The 20,489-nt window shown below is 32.6% G+C and overlaps 1 protein-coding gene across 1 annotated transcript; it reads right to left on the bottom strand.

Annotated features, from left to right (window-relative positions):
- Nucleotides 1-554: 554 nt before the first annotated feature.
- On the bottom strand, nt 555-19,422 carry LOC108471338 ((+)-delta-cadinene synthase isozyme A-like). The gene is made up of 7 exons (XM_053020805.1): nt 19,294-19,422; nt 3,850-4,126; nt 1,883-2,255; nt 1,539-1,757; nt 1,286-1,424; nt 926-1,174; nt 555-842 (listed from the first exon to the last, which is right to left on the bottom strand). Exons 1-7 carry the CDS (start codon nt 19,420-19,422, stop codon nt 555-557), a joined length of 1,674 nt encoding a protein of 557 aa, XP_052876765.1.
- Between the last annotated feature and the right edge of the window lie 1,067 nt (nt 19,423-20,489).

The raw sequence follows: 20,489 nt of genomic DNA, 5'->3' as shown, positions 1-20,489 counted from the left end.
ACACCTTAAGATAGCAACCCAAGCCACCTAAAATATTAATAATAATAATAAAAACCTTCAAGACCACAGAGGATTAAGAAAGCATCACGTGCACCTCCAATAGAAACAAATATAGCCTTCTCATCCACCAAAAAAAAAAAAAAAGCATAGTTCCCATAAAACTAAGAGACAATACATAATAAAAAAAGGAGCTCGCTTTTCTTGTTTTGGATTTGGGAATTAAATCTGATAATGAACCTTCATTAAGTTTTATTAATACAAAAGAGACAATACATAATACAAACTTAAACAACTGGAGCTACTTGAATTTAAAGCAACATGACCAACACTAAAAGACAAAGACGACGGACGCAAACACAAACACAATCCCAGTGACACTAGACAGCTCTAAAGCTCCAGCACATGCCAAGAGATTGAAGAGCACCATAAAACAAAACACTGACAAATAATTATTTATTTTACAAATCAGCTGACAACTTGAGGATAAGACAATAATCTTCTGGATGTCACTTTTCAAAACTGAGTTCATGTTCATTTGAACCTTAAATTCTTGATCAAATTGGGATTGAATCTATCAGCAAAGCAGTGATGCTAGTTTTTGCTGACTCCCCAACTTGCGTATAAGCAACTTCGCCCGTGTAAAAGAGATCAACGACCCTTGCAAGGTTTAGAATTCGATTAAGAACCGATGTTGGTGCTGCTGTTGGTTTCAAGAACTCTTCATTTATATCCTTCCAAGCATTGTTTATTTGCTTGTATAATTCATCGTATGCCTCTTGCATTGACACCCCATATTGTTCCATGTAACACTCCACTGCTGAGGACACATGTCCTCTCTCTTGCTCAACCTAAAATAAACATAAATTAATTTGAGCTAATGTAGAGCTGTGTCAAATAATAAAAATAAACAAATAAATTATTGTACCTTGTGGCCAACAATATCACTCATCAGCCTACAAATAGTGCTTGAAGCTCTGACAATCTTAGGGTCATTAAATGCCCAATTGAATGTCTCTTTTGTAATGCTATCTTCCATGCCAACAAAACATGAAATCGTAAGATTCCAATAACCACCGGAGACTAATGCAATCTGCATATACTCCTCCATTGTTGGTATGTAATTTTCATGCAACCATTTGGCCTCAACATAGTAAACTTGAGATTGTCGTTTCATCTATTAACAAACAAAGAAACAAAAAGTTAGCAAAAACCAACTAATGTCGCTGATTAACATTGCAAAATAAGAACTGTTTTCAAGAAACAAAAAAGTAAAAATCAGATATACTGCTTCTATTGTGACTTGGACACGATATGATTTTCCTTCTTTGGACATCAAATCTTCCATATCTTTATAAACATTTAAGGTTTCACTAAACCACAATTTCATGTAGTCTGGAAGCTGATCAATGCAGTTGGTATCCCACCTACAATATATCAATATATCACCCATTCAAATGGTCAAGTCTCTATTATTCAATTCAATAAAAGAATCTACTTCTAATGATTTGAAGTAAAAGTGGATATATATTTTATATGACCTTTGGATTGCTTTTGTAAAGATTTCATGTTCTTCATATGTGCCACACGCATCATAAATATCGTCCAAAATTGATATGAGGCATATCACTTTGGTCGCAAAAGTTCTAGCAACGGCGTAGTGGAGCTCAAAGTAGACACCCAACATCCAAAAATAACATTCCACAAATCTATCCCATATAAAAGGAAAATTGGTCGCAACATCTAAACCTTTCCTCCACCTAAAACAAGAAAGAAGAAGAAATTATGATACATATATATTATTAGTAGACCAGTGTATTGGCTAGGTTATGAATAAGAGTTTTATTTGGCTTGACTTATGGAAATTTCTACCACTATCGGTTACCTGTTTATCTTGTTTATCTCCTTCTTGTGTAAATGTTGTAAGATTTTGAAATCTAACTTTGCAAATTTCATTAAATTTTCATCTTGGGTACCGTATCCTTCATATATGGAAATGTAGCTCCTAGCAATCAACCTCGGCAAGCTCTTACCAAGGGGTCGCTTTAGAGCATTAGCAATTTGTGTGGAGAGAGGATAGTCTACCATATTTTCTGCCAACTTCAAATGAAATGTAGTGAAGGGAAGGGCTTCTTCTAATATATTTTCCCCATGTAGTTGAAAGTGTGCAGCTTCATACAATTCTAGCATGCCTTTCACATCACCAATTAAAGATTCTTTGAAATTTCCATTCTCATGTTTGAATTTGTTAAATGTCTCTGCTTAATCATCAAACAATTTTGAGACGTTATTTTCTAAGTTTCACTTTACAAATTTAAAATATATTTATGAAAGGATTAGAATTTCAAAATCTAATCACCTTTTAATTCAATTATAATTTTATTAAAAGGATTTTACAAATTTGGGTTAGTCGAAACCAAATTTGTATTCAATAATAAAATTGGTTCATTCAAGATTACAATAACTTTAAGTCTAATGCTTAGTGATCAGTTATTTCATACAATCTAATATTTAAAATATCAAATTAAGTCAAAATAGTGAGCCCTCTAATTATGGATTGAAATAGTTTAATTCATAAGACTACTTAAACCAATTAATTATATTAAAAATTAATATAAAATAAGTATTAAATATAATAAATATGAAATAAAATATGTATTTGACTAACGACAACCACAATGGGTAGATTTTAAAAACTCCATAGTGTGGTTAGACAGCTGCCATGTTTTTATACTATATTAAAAATTAAAATTGACTAAAGGTAATTTAATCACATATAATATTTTTGGGTCAAAATATGTCATAAATTTTATACTTTTTATCAATTTATAATTTAGTCTCTATCCTTTTATTTCTTGGAATTTAGTTTTCTACTTTTCATATTTAAAATTTTATGTCCAACTGTTGATACTATTAAAATTATTTTGTTAAATTCAAGTTTATTGCTACGTCATTTTTTTAATTACTTGACTATCTAGTGAGAATTTTTTATTCTTTTGTTAAAATTTTACTATGTTTTTTTTGTTAAATTCAAGTTCATTATTTTGTTAAATGTTACACTTAAAAATTTAACCATAAAAAGTTAACAGTGTTAATAATTGGACCTGAAATTTGAAATTTGAAAAGTAAAGGAACTAAATTCCTAGAAAATAAAAGTGCAGGGATTAAATTCTAAATTTGTGAAGAGTATAGGGACTTATGCCATATTTTAACCTAATTTTTATTGAAATTTTAAAGGAAAAGGTTTAAAATAAGTTGTTTCAGATTTTAAGAATTTTCTTGTTGATTTTTTATCATTAGAATACCATGATAATTCTGGATTGAACAAACTACAAATTCTTAGATCAAGAGGTTCCACAGACTAGAATGGTTCGTTTTTTCAACAATCCTTAAATAGGGGTATCTAGTGTGTCTAAAATTTAAATGGTTTAAATATGCTAAAAGTCTATGTATTTTGTGAAATTTAAAATTTAGTCCATGTACTATAATTTTAAGACATTGAATCCATGTACTTTTTTATTTAAAAATTTCGGTGCCTCCATCTAATTTTTCCATTACAGTATCAAAGGTAAAATAGTTTTTTTAGCCCTCAATATTTATAAATTTTTTGAGGGCTAAAAAAGAGCTGTTTCACCTTTGACGACATTAACTTTCACGACAAAAATAGATGGAAGTACTAAGATTTTTAAATTAAAAAAAATGCAAGGAGTTAAGGTCTCCAAATTAAAATATAAAAACTAAATTTTAAATTTTAAAAGAATATAGTAAAATTTTGACATATTCAAATCAATTTATATTCCATAACTTTTTTTTTTTTGTTACCAGATTTGCTTTTAAAAAACTAAGCCATACCACAATGAACATCAAAACCATGCTCTCTTAGCAGGCGAAATCGAACAGTAGTAGTGTAAAGATCATCACCATCAATGTCAATATGATTGCAATGATGATGGTATATAATTTCCAAGGCCTCTTCTATCTCTTTCTCGAAATGGTAAGCCACACCTAAGCGTTGGACTGCATCAATTATGGGCAACTTTTGGGACGATTTATCCGTATTTGCCACCAACATTCTCCTCACTTCTTGCTTCAATTCTTCGTACTCTTGTTGAGTTCCAGCATCCATTTCCTATTCAAATGAAAAGCTTTATATTAATTTTAAATTATTCACATGCATGTAAGGACACATTGAAATGAGAACAGATGTATGTCTCTTCAACTACGAAATAGTTTAAAAAAATTGAATACATTTGTATGAAGTCCATATTAGTACTTACATCAAATCTAAATTATATAGGTATATGATGTCACAAAAACACAGATTAAAAGTGATTATCATACGTCTGAACATACACTACAGCAAAACAGGTTTTTCACGGCGTTTTTACCGGCGTTTGAACAAAAAACGCTACTAGAGTTCAGCATTAGCAGCGTTTCTAAAAGCGTTTCTAAAAATGCTACTATAGATAGGACATTAGCGGCGTTTTTCTAAAAGCGCCGCTATAGATCGAGCATAAGCGGCGCTTTTATAAAAAAACGACGCAAATGCTCAACTTTTAGTGGTGTTTTTGTAAAAGTGCCGCTAATAATTTCAGCAAGATGCATTTGTTTCCTTTCAACCCTTAGTTTCATTAGCGGCGTTTCCAAAAAATGCCACTAAAGGTTGAGTATTAGTGGCGTTTTATAAAAAACGCCGCTATAGGTTGAGCATTAGCGGCGTTTTTTGAAAAATGCCGCAAAAAAATCAGCAAGACGCCGTCGTTTTGTTTTAAACCTTAGTGACATTAGCAGCGTTTTTATAAAAATGTCGCTATAGGTCTAGTATTAGCGGCGTTTCTTATAAAAACACCGCAAAAAGTATTTTATGCATATATTTATTATTTAAATGATTTATTTATATTTATATTGATTAAAATACAATTTATTTTCAATTGAATATTTAAATTCTTCAGAAAAAACTAATGACATGTAGAAAAATTTGAAAATTTGAAAATTTGAAAATATATGTTAAAAATGTAAAAATTAAAATACTATTATTTAAAATAATTTTAAAGCTTTTTGGGAATATGACTGATTGTTTGTCAAAATATATATTAAAGAAATTCTTATATGATCGTAAAAGACATAATATTAATTTTAAAATATTGAATTAATTATCATTATAGTTTAGGGTTTATGGTTTATGAGCTAATATTTTAATTAAGGTTTAGAGATTATATATGTGTTTAGGGATTATAGGTTTAGGGGTTGTGGTTTAAAGTTTAGTGATTAGTGGGTAAAGGTTAAGGATTTTGGATTATGGGGTTAATAATTAAGGGTTATGGGTTTAATGGTTAAAGGGATAGGGGTTAGGGGTTAAGGGGTTTAATTAATGGTTAAGGGGACATGGGAAAGGGGTTTATGGTTTATGAGTTAATGTTTTAAGGTTTAGGGATTTTGGTTTATGGTTTAAGGGTTGGGGTTTAAGATTTAGGGGTTAGTGGTTAATCATGGTTTAAGGTTTCATGGTTTAGGGTTTATGGTTTGGGGTTTAAAGGGTATGAGATAGGGGTTAGGGGTTAGGGGTTATGAGTAATGAGTTTAGGGCTTAAATGGATAGGTGTTTAGGGTTTAGGGGTTATAGGATTAAAATGATAGGGGTTAGGGGTTTAAGGTAATTAATTAGTGTGAAAAATTTGAAATATTATTGTTTAAAATAATTTTAAAGTTTTTTTGGGTATATGATTGGTTTTTTTAATTTATATATTAAATAATTTCAAAATTTAAAGATTTCAAATTTAGAATAAATTTCAAGATTCAAAGTTTAAATAATTTTCAATATTTCAAATTTTATCTAATTCTTTTAAATAATAGTTAAATTTTAAAAATTATTTATTTAAAAGAAAAAATTAAAATACTATTATTTAAAATAATTTTAGAGTTTTTAGGTATATAGTTGATTGTTTTTAATTTATATTATTTTTAAATTATATATTAAATAAATCTAAATTTTTAAGGCATTAGTGGCGGTTTTTATAAAGCGCCGCAATAGGGTACTTATTACCGGCGTTTTAGTAGAAAACACCGCAAATATGTGCTATGTTTTCATGAAACGGCGGCGTGTTGCTCTTGTTATTAGTGGCATTTACTGAAAACGCCGCAAAACATGATAAGTGGTTAGCAAAACGATGACGTTTTATCATTTTTATTTATTGGTGCTTTCATAAAACGCTGAAAATTTGTATTACAAATCCTTGAAGCGACGTTGTTTTATCATTGTTGTTAGTGGCGTTTGTTCCAAAACGTTACAATAAGCTATGCGTTACCAGAGTTTGTTTCGAAAACGCCACAAATATGTGTAATTCGTGAGTAAAACGTCGCCGTTTACTTTGTTTTTAGTGGCGCTTTGTTGAAACGCCGCAAACGGTATTCAGTTTTCTAACTACACGGCGTCGTTTTTTTTCCACCTTTTTATCCCCAAAATTACACCCGAAAAACCTTAAGTGTTTTTCCCCTAAAATTTTCCCCTAAATTTCCCCCCTAACCCTAAATTTTTAGCAAATCGATCCCTAAACCATCTCTCCACGCTGGACCCGACCATCTGTTGTATCGCCGTCGACTCGACCATCTGCTGCGTCATCTTCGCACTCCTCTTTCCCAACCAATTGGTAAGCCGAAACCCTCACTCAACTCTTTCACCCATTTTCTTCTCGATTCTCAAAAAAAGTCTTGCTTTTCCTTCTTTTCGTTAAAGTATAATGCAAATCCCATGAAATAAAAGGTTTACTATGAAGGCTAACTATTAGCAGTGGAGCATATATAGTATTAAACTTCGACTACATACGTAATCATTCATATTATGTGCATTTCTCTAGAAACTACTTCTAACAATAAAGGTGGATTTCTACTCTAAATGCTTTTTATTTGGTATAGCATCTCACTCCATTTTAAGCATAGTGTATGTGTCGGTTTTAGAGGCTATGTGAAGGTGCAATAGGACAGTTTATTTATTAACAGTGTTTATGTGCATGCAGGTGAAACTGTGAAGGTACCAGAAGTAAATGGAAGTAGTGCTAGAAAAAAAAAATCTGGCCCTAAACCAATAATAATACCCATAGTTCTGAAGATGTCTGAATTTGATCACAAGGTATGGGTGCTTTCTCATTCTACTTTTATGCATCCAGCTTTAACTAGTAAAGCACATGAAGCTTGTAGGTGAGTTAAATTTGTTTTAATAAATAAAGTTGTCTCAAATTGCTAAAATTTGAGCAAATAGAGGAGACACCTATTCATATTCACATTTAGCAAAGATCCAATGTTCGTGATGGTTCGCTTTCCTTTCTAATCTTTCTTTTCGATAGAGACTGCATGTTAGAAACTTTATTATTAAAGAGAGGAAAGTCTTTGTTAAGTATTTTGAATTCTCAAGAGTGAAGATGGTTTATTTAGTGAACTTTGGAGATCAATAAGAATTTTCATTTAGTGGATAGGCTATTCTAAATGTGAATTTATAAATAGATGGGCGTGCTTCATTATATCGTGCCATTAGACAAACCTAAGATATCGCCACATCTTTTGTTTTCAAAAAATGTAACCAGAGTTAGTGTAGAGTTATTCCTAATAGTATGAAGGTGGCTTTCTTTAATCGGGACTATATTTACTTGCTCCTCATAATATCTCTTTTCTCTATCTTGTATGATTTTCTAAATTCGGACCAATGTCTATATGCAGGCATTACTAGAGGAGAGGATCACTACTCAGGCATTAGCTGGTAAATGTCTAGTTCAAGTATTAATGACAATTTTTTTCCTTGTCTTATTATGTTTGCATTCATACTTTTAATTTTTTTTATTAATGTACAACATACTTAGTGCCTTCACATTACAACGTACTGCTATGTTTGTTTGTATGTATAAGTGTATATGCATGCTGATAACTAAAAAGCATATGATTGGAAAACACCTAACCCCCCAATCTTACTTGTAAAAGGCTACTACACACAAAAAAATTGGAAGTAATAAGATTCTAATTGATCTCAAATGAATTCTCTAGAAAAGGAGTAGTCCTTTTAGCTTTGTCTCTTGTTGTCAATGGAATCTTTGAATTTGTTTAAGGAACTGAAAAATGTTAGTATTCGATTTTAAAGAGATGGTTAATTTGTCAAATCAATATATGATTGGGTTAGTTAAAAGTAAGCATCGGAAAAAATAAACCCTAAAAATTGTGGAGCGTCATCAACTCATCATATGCATTGACTCTTGGAAAAGATCACTCTCATTTTTCTTGCCTTTCTCAACGGTTGGCAAACTATGGTAGAAATTTCTGCATGCTTTACCTGCTTCTTTATTATAATAATTTGGTTACTATCATAATATTATGAACTAGGTATTGACTTTAATTTTTACATTTCATCATATTAAACTAGTTCCCTTTAGCTATTGCTGAAGGCTTTGAGTCACTTCCTTGGAGAAAAATTAGCTTGAAAAATCTCATTGATATTAGGTAAAAGGCTTAACAGCATTAAATTGAGTAGAGATATGCAACTGAGTCCTCTTTAGCTGTTAGTAAATGCTTTGGGTCACTGCCATTGGGGTTCTACATGATGATACTTAGCATCGTGGTCAAAAGGAAATTTTTAAACATAGGGAAGAGTACATGGTGTTCCATTTTTGCTATTCTGATTGTTACTGCTATCATTGATTTCAGGCAGGACTTGTTCTGATGATTTGAAACTCTTACACCCTATTACTGTAAGGTTGCATCTAGCTACTGTTGTAACGCCCCAATTTTCGGGAATTCTGTGAATGTTGGCAAAATTTCATGCTTTAATTTTGTCATTTGTGAGTGAAATTATGAAATAGGACCTATGTGAAAATGTTTGAAAATGCTATAGGCTAAATTGAAGTGGCCAAATAAATAGGAGTGCAAAATAGGAGGATTTGCATGACAAACCTCCCATTTTACATGAAGTGGCCAGCCATCATGTTGTTCTAGACAAAATGTGCACTTGATATCCATAATTTATGGTACAAATTGATACAAATTGATAATGGGTTAGGTAAATGTTCCATGATAATGGGTTAGGTAAATGTTTCATGATAATGGGTTAGGTAAATGTTCCATGATAATGGGTTAGGTAAATGTTCCATGATTGGAATTTCATGTCTTTTGTATTAAAGAATTAAATGGATGAAATATGAAATTTTATTAAAAGAAAAAGGGGTGAAAAGAACAAAGTTTTGTCCATCTTTGTACATCATAGCATAAAGTTAGAGAAGAGAAAGGAGAGGAGAAAGCTCTTGAATGTTCGGTCACTTGGGGAAGAATAAGTTCATGGTAGTTTGCTTCTATCTTGATGTTCATGAGTTCTTCTTGATTCTACCTTAACTCTTGAAGCATATTTTGGTTTTTAGTTGTGTTGTGAGCATTTAGTCATGAATTAAAATGAAGGAAATGGTTGTTGTTTCATGTTCTTTTGATGAAAAATGGAAGATAGGTGAAGTTGAGCCAAACAAATGAGCATGCATGTGCCTTAGATGCTAAGGGGAAAAATCGGCTAACATGTTGTGCTTTAAAATGATGAAATGGAGATTATACTTAAGTAAAATCATAGATATGTGATGATTGATTGGTGATATACATGTTTAAATAACAAGCATGCAAGTTAGGTGTGAAAGAGTGATTTGGTAATAAATCTGCTTGGGACAGCAGCAGTAACATGACTTTGGAAAATCACCATAAATTGTGGGAGATGAGTTAGAAGCTACATAAATTATGTAATTAAAGATTAATGAGTCTAGCTTCAAATGGAATAAACGAGAACATATTTTGAATTCTGTACAATGAGAAATTTGATTCGTAATGAAGAGTGGTCAGATTAGTCAAATAGTGAAACATGGGAAACTTTAAGAAAAATCTGGTATTGATTGGCCATACCAAAAATTCTGAAAATTTTATGGATAGAAGATATATGAGTCTATTTTCAGGGAAAATTAACGGTACTTGATTTGGTGTTTCGTAGCTCCAGTTATAAATAATTTAGTGACTGTTGCTCAAGAAGATAGCTTGCAGTGAAATTATGATTATGTGGTAAACATTGACAAAAATTTGTTCATGAGTTGCTTATTGTTTTCTTATAAACTTACTATGATCTGTAGGTGTGGTTGGCCGAATATTGTAAGGGGTTAATACGTAGTTTGTATTTGAATAGTTAGATTAACGTGTTAGTAATCCAATTGTAGGCGGTTCGTGTGTGGATCTCGTCATCATATCGTTGCAAACAAGTGTGTAACTAACACCCTCTTTCTTAGTCTAGATCGGCAAAAGCCGAAAAGCCGAATGCCGAAAACCGGTGTTTTGTAGATTTGCGAGTGTGCGAATGCCCGTGAGGTAAATCGATTAATGTTTTTGGTAAGCTGCAATGTTTGGACTGCAAAGTGCATGATTTCTGTGCCCTCGATATTTTTGGGCTTAATGGGCCAAAATTGGAATGATGGGCCAACGGGCCCAATTCGGTAAGAACCCTCGGTAGTGATTCTGTTAGTACGTGAAAGGTAGGAATATGCATGAAAAACCCTAAAATAGATAAATTACTGAAATATCTTTAAAAGTGAAAAATTTACAGTTTTACCCCTAGGAGATAAATTACCAAAATAACTCTAGGGTTAAATTGACCTAAATGCATGTTTGACTGTTGTTATTTACTGCATGCCATGTTGTTATTATCTGATGCATGGGACTGAGATATTGACGGAGGAAGTACTGAAAGTGGCTTGTCCACGTACTGGAGGCTTTGCCTCAATTTATCGATAATCGAGCGGCAAAGGCAAGAATCGTGGAGTTTTGGGCTGGGTGGGTTGAGCTATTCTGCACATGGAGTGTATGGTTGGTACGGGTGGAGTGTAATGGTTGGTGGGTTGAGTAGTCTCCCCAAATGGGCTTGTATATGTTATTGATGTTGCATGTATTTTGAAATGGGCCTACGGGCCATACTGTTATCTGAATAAGGGGCTAAGGCCTAGTTTATTGTAATCTGAAAAGGGCTCGCCCAAGATCATCATACTGAATGGGCTTAGGCCCAATGGGCTTGAGCTGACTTGGGCTATGAATGGGTTTTCCTTACACACTGAGTTTCCCCAAACTCACCCCTTTTATTTTCATCCACGCAGGAAATCCCCAACCATAGTGGGCTTGAAGCTATGAGGGAATTCGGAGTGGCCACCGGTTCTGAAAGTTTGGTTTTCTTCTGGTGAACTGGACATCCTATTATTTACGTTGAGGTTTGGGTTTTTAAATGTAATAAGGCCGCTTAATTATTTTTGATGGTTTTAATATGTATTACTAAGATAGGTATTACTTATCTTAACTGTTGAAATTGGATAGCTTTAGGGCACGTTTTCAAAAAAAAAAAAAACAACAATTGATTTCAAAATAACACGATAACAAGCAAAGCTTCCGCAATGAAAGTATTTTTCCAAAATTAATCACTTTTCCTAAGAATGACTTAATCAAATCGGTTTCCTAGAAATATACATGACGTTAAGGTGTGGCAATGGCGGTGTGCATGTCTAGGATTGGATCCGAAGGGAGCTTGTTACTTAAGTAGTCCGATAGACTCACCTCATCTTTTCCGGTTTCCTACCTAGTGCACAGCTTCCATTCACTTTAACCTATAATGAAATTATCTTTTAAAACACTAAGTAGGTTTTTCTGGATCAACAATATAAAATGTTTTGAACGCTTCGATGTGGCATGTCGGATCCGGCCATAACATCTGGGCCGGGTTTGGGGTGCTACAGCTGTTGATTAGTTGGTGTTTCTACAAAATAATCTGAGGGGCTGCATTGAAGTGAAGGCTGCTAACCTTTACTAGCAACGAGCAAGGTCTAAACTCTCAGAACCTCATTGTTTCTCTAAAGTAGATCATTTATGTTTTTTTTGAAGAGCAACTATTTATCCAATGCTAGTTCCTACTATTTTTTTCCTTAACATAGATATTTTAAAAAATGAAAATCAAATAACGTAAATTTGATTATGCATTTATCCTATTATACATCTATGTTGTGATGCTGATGAAAAAAACCTTTTACAACAAATGTACTTATAAATACTTCATACAAAAACGAATAAGATTATAGTCAAAATAACAATGTTCAAATATTAAAAATTAAGAGATTTTGGGTTAAAATTTTAATATGCGTTATTTTTCTAGTTTTCATATAAAAATATAAAAGAAAAAATTACAATATTTTTATTATTTTCGAAAATAATTAAATAATTTAATACATTTTTACTAAATTAAGTTTCAATTGATGGGTCATAGTTTTATAATTATATTAAATTGTTTTACTATTCCAACTTTATAATTTCAATCAAACTCGTTTATTTTACATAATTATTTATTGTTAGGTTAATTTAGGTAATATCGGTTGGGCTTAAGATGACAAAACAAAACCATTCCTTTCTAAGTTTTGTGTTTGTTTGAATTTGATAAGTTTCCACTTAAATTTACTTCAATATTTTAATTTCGGTATATAATACAAAAATAATTAAAATATTATATCATTAAAATTATCACATAATTTGGATTAATTTATTTAAATATTATTTAATTAAAATAATTTTTAAAGGAAATAATATTTATCTTAATGTTAAATATATATCATATCATAACTTACAAAACTTACAAAACTTACATAATATATAAATATATAACTTACATAACTTATGTAATAAATAAATATATTTGATATCATAATTTACATAACTTACATTCCTTACATAAATTTATATCATATCATAACTTACATAACTTACAAAACTTACATAATACATAAATATATAACTTACATAACTTACGTAATAAATAATATTTCATATCATAATTTAGATAACTTACACACCTTACATAAGTTTATATCATATTATAACTTACATAACTTACAAAACTTACAAAAGTTACAAAACTTACTTAACTTACGTAATACATAAATATACACTTGAAAATCCCACAACTTACTTGAATTAGTTTACACCCATTAGAAACTTGGTACTTGATATGTATTATGTATTTTATTAACCATAATTTATTGTAAACTTTAGACTTCAAGAACAACGAAATGGATAGGAGTTGGATGAAATTGTCAAGGGTAAGCAACGCCTATCGAAATGGAGTACAAACTTTTCTAAATTTTGCATTTCAAAATGTAACCCAAGAGAATATGATTCTTTGCCCGTGTAAGAAGTGTGGCAACATCAATTGGCATTTTCGTGAAGTAGTCTACGAACATCTAATTGTTGATGGCTTTATTCGAGGGTATAAAAAATGGATTTTCCATGGAGAGTGTACATCTAGTAGAACCTCTTCAATGATTAATCCAACTTATCTTGATACTGCTTACTGTCAGTGTGATAGACAAGATGACATGGAAGGTATGTTACGGGATGTGTTTAATATGCACAGTCATGGTGAGCAATTGTTTCCACCTGACTTTATTACATCCGATGATTGTAATATTGGTGGAAATGTTTTTTGCGAAACGGGAACAAGTGTACCTGATGAGGAGCCAAATGAAGAAGCGGCGAAGTTCTACAATTTACTTAATGAAATGAACAAGAACTTTACGAGGGATCAAAATATTCGAAATTGTCCTTCTGCATTCGTCTATTTCACTTAAAATGTTTGGGAGGGTAGACCAGAAACTCTTTTACAATGCTGTTAGAGTTTCTAAGAGAGATGTTTCCATTTGCAAAAATCCCATAGTCTTGTCAAGATATGAAGAGACTAATAAAAGATTTGGGCCTTGGGTACGATAAAATTCATAGTTGCCCAAATGACTGCATGTTGTACTGGGGTGATCAGAAAAACCAATAGTCTTGTCATGTTTGTCGTAAGTCTCGTTGGATGAATAGTAATACAGAAGATGTGAATGTGGAAGAAGGTGGGGCACAGTTAAGAAAGAAGCCAGTCAAGGTTTTGCGATATTTTCCCCTAATACCAAGACTTCAAAGGCTTTTCATGTCGTCAAAGACAGCCGAATCTATGAGGTGGCATAATGATCAACGAACTGATGATGGATTATTAAGACATCCTGCGGATTCTTTAGCTTGGAAATCATTTGACAGTAAATTTCCAATCTTTGCAAGCGATCCTCGGAATGTGAGGCTTGGGCTAGCATCTGATGGCTTTAATCCATTTAAAATCATGAGTACTTCGTACAGTACTTGGCCAGTAGTGCTTGTTCCTTACAATTTGCCTCCATGGATTTGCATGAAGCAATCTTCGTTTATTTTATCAATGATTATCCTTGGAGAGAAAGGTCCCGGAAATGATATTGACATATATTTGCAGCCACTTATTGAAGAGTTAAAACAATTATGGTCGAGTGTTGAGACATATGATGTATTGAGAAAGGAGAACTTTAATTTACGTGCAGCTTTGTTGTGGACAATTAATGATTTCCCAGCTTATGCTAATTTATTGGGTTGGAGTACTAAAGGACATTATGCTTGTCCTTGTTGTGCTACGCAAACTTGTTCCAAGTGGATGTACAATGGGAAGAAGTTCTCTTACATGGGGCATCGTCGGTGGTTAGATGGAAATCATAAATTTAGATTTCAGAGGACTCTATTTGACGGTACTGAAGAGTACAGAGGAGCTCCTGAGCAAACCATTGAATCTGAAATCTTGTTTATGTTAAAAGATATCAATTTTAGTTATGGGAAGATGAATCAACCACCTAACATGCAAACAAAGAGAAGATCGAGGGATGAATTTGATGATGAATCTGATGGAGAGGATGATCCTAATGAGGTGGACTTGTGGAAAAAAAAGAGTATTTTTTTTTAGTTGCCTTATTGGGAGCACAACATTTTACGCCACAATCATGATGTCATGCATATTGAGAAGAATGTCAACGAGAACATAATTGGGACAATTTTGAATGTCGATGGAAAATCAAAAGACAATCTTCAGAGCCGACTTGATTTAGTTGACATGAGAATCCGGCATGATCTTCATCCTCAAGTACTTCTGAATGGCAAATATCGGTTGCCGCATTCTATTTTTTCAATGTCAAAGGAAGAGAAAGAAGTTTTCTGAATGCTGTTGAAGGATATAAAGGTCCCAGATGCGTATGCGTCAAATATATCTCGATGTGTGAGTCTCAAAGATCGAAGATTATATTCATTGGAATCACATGATTACCACATCTTGATGCAAGATTTACTCCTAATTGCTTTATGGTGCTGTATGTCAAAAAATGTAACGTCATGTATAATTGAACTATCCAATATAATAAAAGCTATTTGTGGCAAAGTTTTGGATGTTGAAGAACTTGAGAAAGTACAGAATCGAGCGGCTTTGACTTTATGCAATTTGGAGAAGATCTTTCCACCTTCCTTCTTCACTATTATGGTGCACTTGCTAATCCATCTCCCTCACGAAGCAATACTTGGTGGACCGGTTTTTTATCAATGGATGTATCCTATAGAAAGGTGCTAATTTATTTCTTAAGTATTCATTCATTCACCTCTATACATTTAGTTACAGCTTTTGATAAATATTGTATATCGTGTTTAGGTTCCTAAGCAAATTGAAGTCATATTGTCACAATAAGCGTTATCCAGAAGGATCAATTGCTGAAGGCTACTTGGCAAAGGAGTGCATGACCTTCTGTTCTAGATATTTAGAAGATGCTGAAACACGATTGAATAGACCAAGTAGAAATGATGGGCTCAATGATCATAACTTGGCCGAAACTTATTTATTTCAAAGTTATGGAGAACCAGTCGGCAAAGTTGAAATTGCAGAATTAGATAATATTTCGTGGATACAAGCACATCGATACGTACTTTTTAACCACGATTCAATTAAACCGTTGCACAAGTAAGTTATAAAATTTCCTTACATATTCGTCTTTTTGATTTATTAATCTTCTAACCAATTAAACTTGTTTTTAACATAGTGAGTACAAATAAATTTTGAGATCTCGTGCACGCTCTCGAAGATTACAACATCGAGAGATTAATAAGTTATTCACAGAATCTTTTCATGAATGTTTAAGCCAAACGGTATGTAACTAAAGTTAATAAGTTACATATAATCGCGAAATTTAGTTAATCAAATAAGAATGTTTTTACATAATACATTTATAATTATTCAATTTACTTTTGATTCAATAGGTTTGGAGTGGGAAGGACGTCAATGACGAAATTAAATAGCTTTCCCAAGGTCCGAACAGAGTAATAAAAAGAGATAGTGCCTTTCTTATCAATGGATACAGATTTCATACAAAGTATTGCGAGAGAATGAGGAGAACTCAAAATTGTGGAGTTGTTGTTAATTCTTCAATTACAAGTTATGATAGTGCTAGGGACAGTAATCCGGTTGAGGGTAATGTGGAGTATTATGGACTTCTTACCAACATTATTAAGTTGGATTACTATGGCAGATGAAAAGTTGTCTTATTTCAGTGTGATTGGGCTGATGTTAATACTGCTCGAGGAATTAAAAAAGATCAATTTGGTTTTACAATGGTGAATTTCTCTCACTTGATTTACACTAGACAACAATTGATGGACGAGCCATATGTATTTTCCTCTCAAGTGAAACAAGTTTTTTATTCGAAAGATCCAACTGATGAGGGTTGGTATTGTACTCCAGAACACCCCTAGAGACTTGTTTGACATGGGTAATGGAAGTAGAGATGACATCATCGAAAGATCAGAAACATTACCTTTTCCAGAACAAAACTTAGATGAAAATATCCCTAGTACTAGTACACAACATCAATGGGTTCGACATGATGTGGATGAAGATATTTACGAATAATGATGTAATAAGATTTTACGTTTTTTAATTATATGTAATATTATAATTTTAATCTTGGTCATGTTATATAATTTGACTATTTTATATGTATTATTATTGTTGTAATTTGTTACTAAAACTTTAACTATTTTATGTGTATTGCAGGAAAAATGCATAGAAGAAGATTACGTGATTTAAGTATTGTCCAGAATACTCCAAATTCGGAAGAAGGAAATAGTGAACAGTAGACAGTTGTTGGATCTTCGAATGTGCCAGAGACACTTGACGAGCCTGAAGAATTTCAAAGTAATGTTAAGTTCATTTTTCATGTGTTGACTTTTATTATTGATTTATTTGTCAATTTTAATATAATAATAGTATATCATTTTTCAGCTGAAAGTGGTGGGACACGCAGAGTTCGAGGATGTACGCTGCTTAGAGATTTATACGACTTAGATCTGTCGAGCGTGTCAAAGTAAGTAGAAATACTCATGGTCAGCCTGTTGGATCTGAAGCTCGACTTTTAGCAGGCTATTTGGGCATTTTAGCACGAAATGCCAATATGTTGCCCATCAACTACGAATCATGGCATTACATGCCTGATAGAAACAAAAATCAGGCTCTCGCTAATATTAAGGTAACAAAATGTGAATGTAATTTATAATACATTGGTTTAAGTTTCATTTATATTTACATTCTAAACTTGTGTTTTTTTAGGAGAGATTTGCTTTAGAGGTCTCCGATGATTATATCAAGAAGGCATTGGGTAAAAATGGAGAGACAATAAAAGCACTTTAAAAAAACAATATTTTAAGAAGGATATAAGCCTCGAGGAAAAATTGAGAAATGTCCCGTCCGGAATGCTGAGGTACCAATGGGAAGATGCGATTAGATTTTGGAATTCAAAGAAAGGAGAGGTATTACGTATTTCCAAACTCTTATATATAGTGTTTACTATATACGTAATAATAATTTCATTATGTAGGACCGTGAGCGAGTTGCAACAAGCAGCAGGCAAAAACAAAAATTCACGCATTACCAAGCGAGGTCGAAAAGTTTTGCTTCAGAGTGAGGCCGAGGTATTATAAATTTATTAATTCTTTCAAATATTAATAACTTTCTACTATTAAATAATATTTTTACTACTATATTGTAGGAAGTCAAATCTGGACAAAAAGTTGGACGCCTTCACCTTTTGAGATTACGATAGGAAGAAAGATGGATCTCCTATGACATCCAAGTGGAGAAATTATGGTATATTTACTTAATAATATATTATTTATTCTAAATATTTATAATTTTAATTATAATTGTTTAATTCAATTCATCATTAGTAGTTTTAAATAATGTTAAGTTATGTTGCATTCCTTTTTATTATATATTTTGTTTCTAACTCTTTAATTGATTTTTTAGGAGAAACTAAAGGAGAAGAAGGCGAAATATGAAGCGATTGCTTCGACTGATAGTTCTGTTAATCTTGAGAACATTGATAACAGAATTATCACTGAAGTTTTGGGTCCTGAAAGGTACGGTCGGGTTTGATTTCAAGGATCTGGTGTTACCCCGACCCAATATTTTGGATCCGGCTCCCAACAATACATGCCTTCCAGAAGTCAAGCTCAAGCTGAAGTTCAGAGGTTAAGAGATCAGATAGCTCAGATGCAAGCGAACACGGTTGAGCAAATTGCCGAGGTTCAACAAAAATATGAAGAGCTCCAGCAACAACCTAGAGCGAAGGCAGCAGAGAGGGAGGCAGGGGTAGCAGTAGCGAGGGAGGCAAAGGCAGCAGCGATGGCAGTAGAGCAGAGCAAAAAGTACGATGACCTCTAGCTACAGCTTCAGCAGATGATGCAGATGTTTCAGCAGTCGTAAAAGCCACCATCTTAGACATTAGTTTTCTCGTTGTAAGAATGTTTTTAACTTTGTCACGTTTAACATTATTGTAAGAATATTTTAAATCATATTTTATTAATTACATCATATATCTTTTGTTAAATTTGAAGTATCATTTAGAATTAATATTTTTTGGTTGTATTTTTTAAGCTAAATTTTCTATTTCTGGCTGCATTTTATGCTATATTTGTTGTATTTGGTTGGATTTTAATGTAGGAAGGGCTAAATATTGGTGAAAAAAATGCATTGCAAATCTGCCAAAATTAGCGGCGTTTGTGGGAAAAACGCCGCTAAAAGCCATGACTTTTAGCGGCGGTTTTTGCACAAACGCCGCTAAAAAGCCATTACTTTTAGCGGTGCTTTTCACACAAACGCCGCTAAAAGCCATTACTTTTAGCGGTGTTTCAAAAAAAACGCCGCTAAAAGCCATGACTTTTAGTGGCGCTTTTTTTTCAAACGCCGCTAAAAGTCATGGCTTTTAGCGGCGTTTTTTTTTAATAAACGGCCACCAATTTTTGCAGCGTTACCTATAGCGGCGTTTTTTGCGGCGTTTTCAAAAGCGCCACTAAAGGCTAAAAAAGCGCCACTAAAAGTCTGTTTTGCTGTAGTGATACCATTTGAGAAGGAGAAGAGAGGAAAATGTCCCCCAAAAAACTAGGTTTAAATTTGGACAAATGAAGATTTTCCTTGGACGTGTTATCATGTTGAGATGGAACAGGATTTGTAGAAATTTGAGAAGACATTTTGTTTAGTATGGTAAAAGCTCTATTGAGTTTTGTATGATCCAAATGCTTTTATGAGTAGCTTCTATTTATAGGCACCAGCTAGGAGAGATGCTAGAAAATTTTGTTAAGGGCAGAAATTAAATTGTAATTTTATGATAGTAAAAATAAAAATTTTAAAGGATTAAATCAAAATTTTATTATTTTTAGAGGAGGACCAAGTACAATTTTTAAACTTTTAAAAATTTTGGAGTAAAATCCAACCCCTACTAGCCACTTGATTCGCCCCTGACACCAGCATTTGAGGTTTTTCACCTTACTGCATATGGACAAATGTTTAGATTTCTAGATGACTTGTTGATTTTAGAGTTCTAGATTTCTATTTTTAAGATATTAGTCGAAACCATTTTTTTTTTGTAAAAGGGGTCGACTTGGTGTTTGAAAATGAAAATGAACAATGGGGAGTCACCATCAATCTTTTTTGTTTAGGTGTGATCGGATCACTCGTAATTTGATTGTTTTAATAAAATATTTTGTTTTACTAAAACAACGATTTTGGTCTACGAAATTCGAGAAAATGAGTTCGGAGTCGGTTACGTATGAGGAAAGATTAGCACCCTCGTAACGCCCAAAATTGGTACCTAATTGATTAATTAATGTCTTAATGTCGAAAGTTGAAAATCCGTAAAGAATTGAAAAATACGATCCTCCTTTTTTATTAATACTAATTTAAAAGAAATGCTTGAATAAACTGAATCGAGCATTGAAGGCCTTTTTGTCTCGAGGTAACAAATGTCATATCCCGTAAGTTAGGACACGACATTTGAATCCTCGAAAATAAGCTTGTCTTTCAATTATTTTATTTTAAAATTCGTACTTTGATTTTTTTTTAAAAGGATATTTGGTTGTTTAGATCCAATAGGGAAAATTAAAACACCGTAAGTTAGGGCATGATCTTCTCAAGTTTCTAAACGCCGAATATTGCCTTTACTTTTATTTAAAATTCATATATTTTAAAATTTAAAAGGATACTTGGTTATTTAGGTTCAACAAGAAAATTGAAACCCCGTAAGTTAGGGTACGACTTC

The sequence above is a fragment of the Gossypium arboreum genome, chromosome 11 (genome assembly GCF_025698485.1).
Source record: "Gossypium arboreum isolate Shixiya-1 chromosome 11, ASM2569848v2, whole genome shotgun sequence".
In the NCBI taxonomy this organism is placed as follows: Eukaryota; Viridiplantae; Streptophyta; class Magnoliopsida; order Malvales; family Malvaceae; genus Gossypium; species Gossypium arboreum.
Note: the sequence above shows the minus strand (reverse complement) of the source record. Positions and strands in the feature narration are given on the sequence as shown.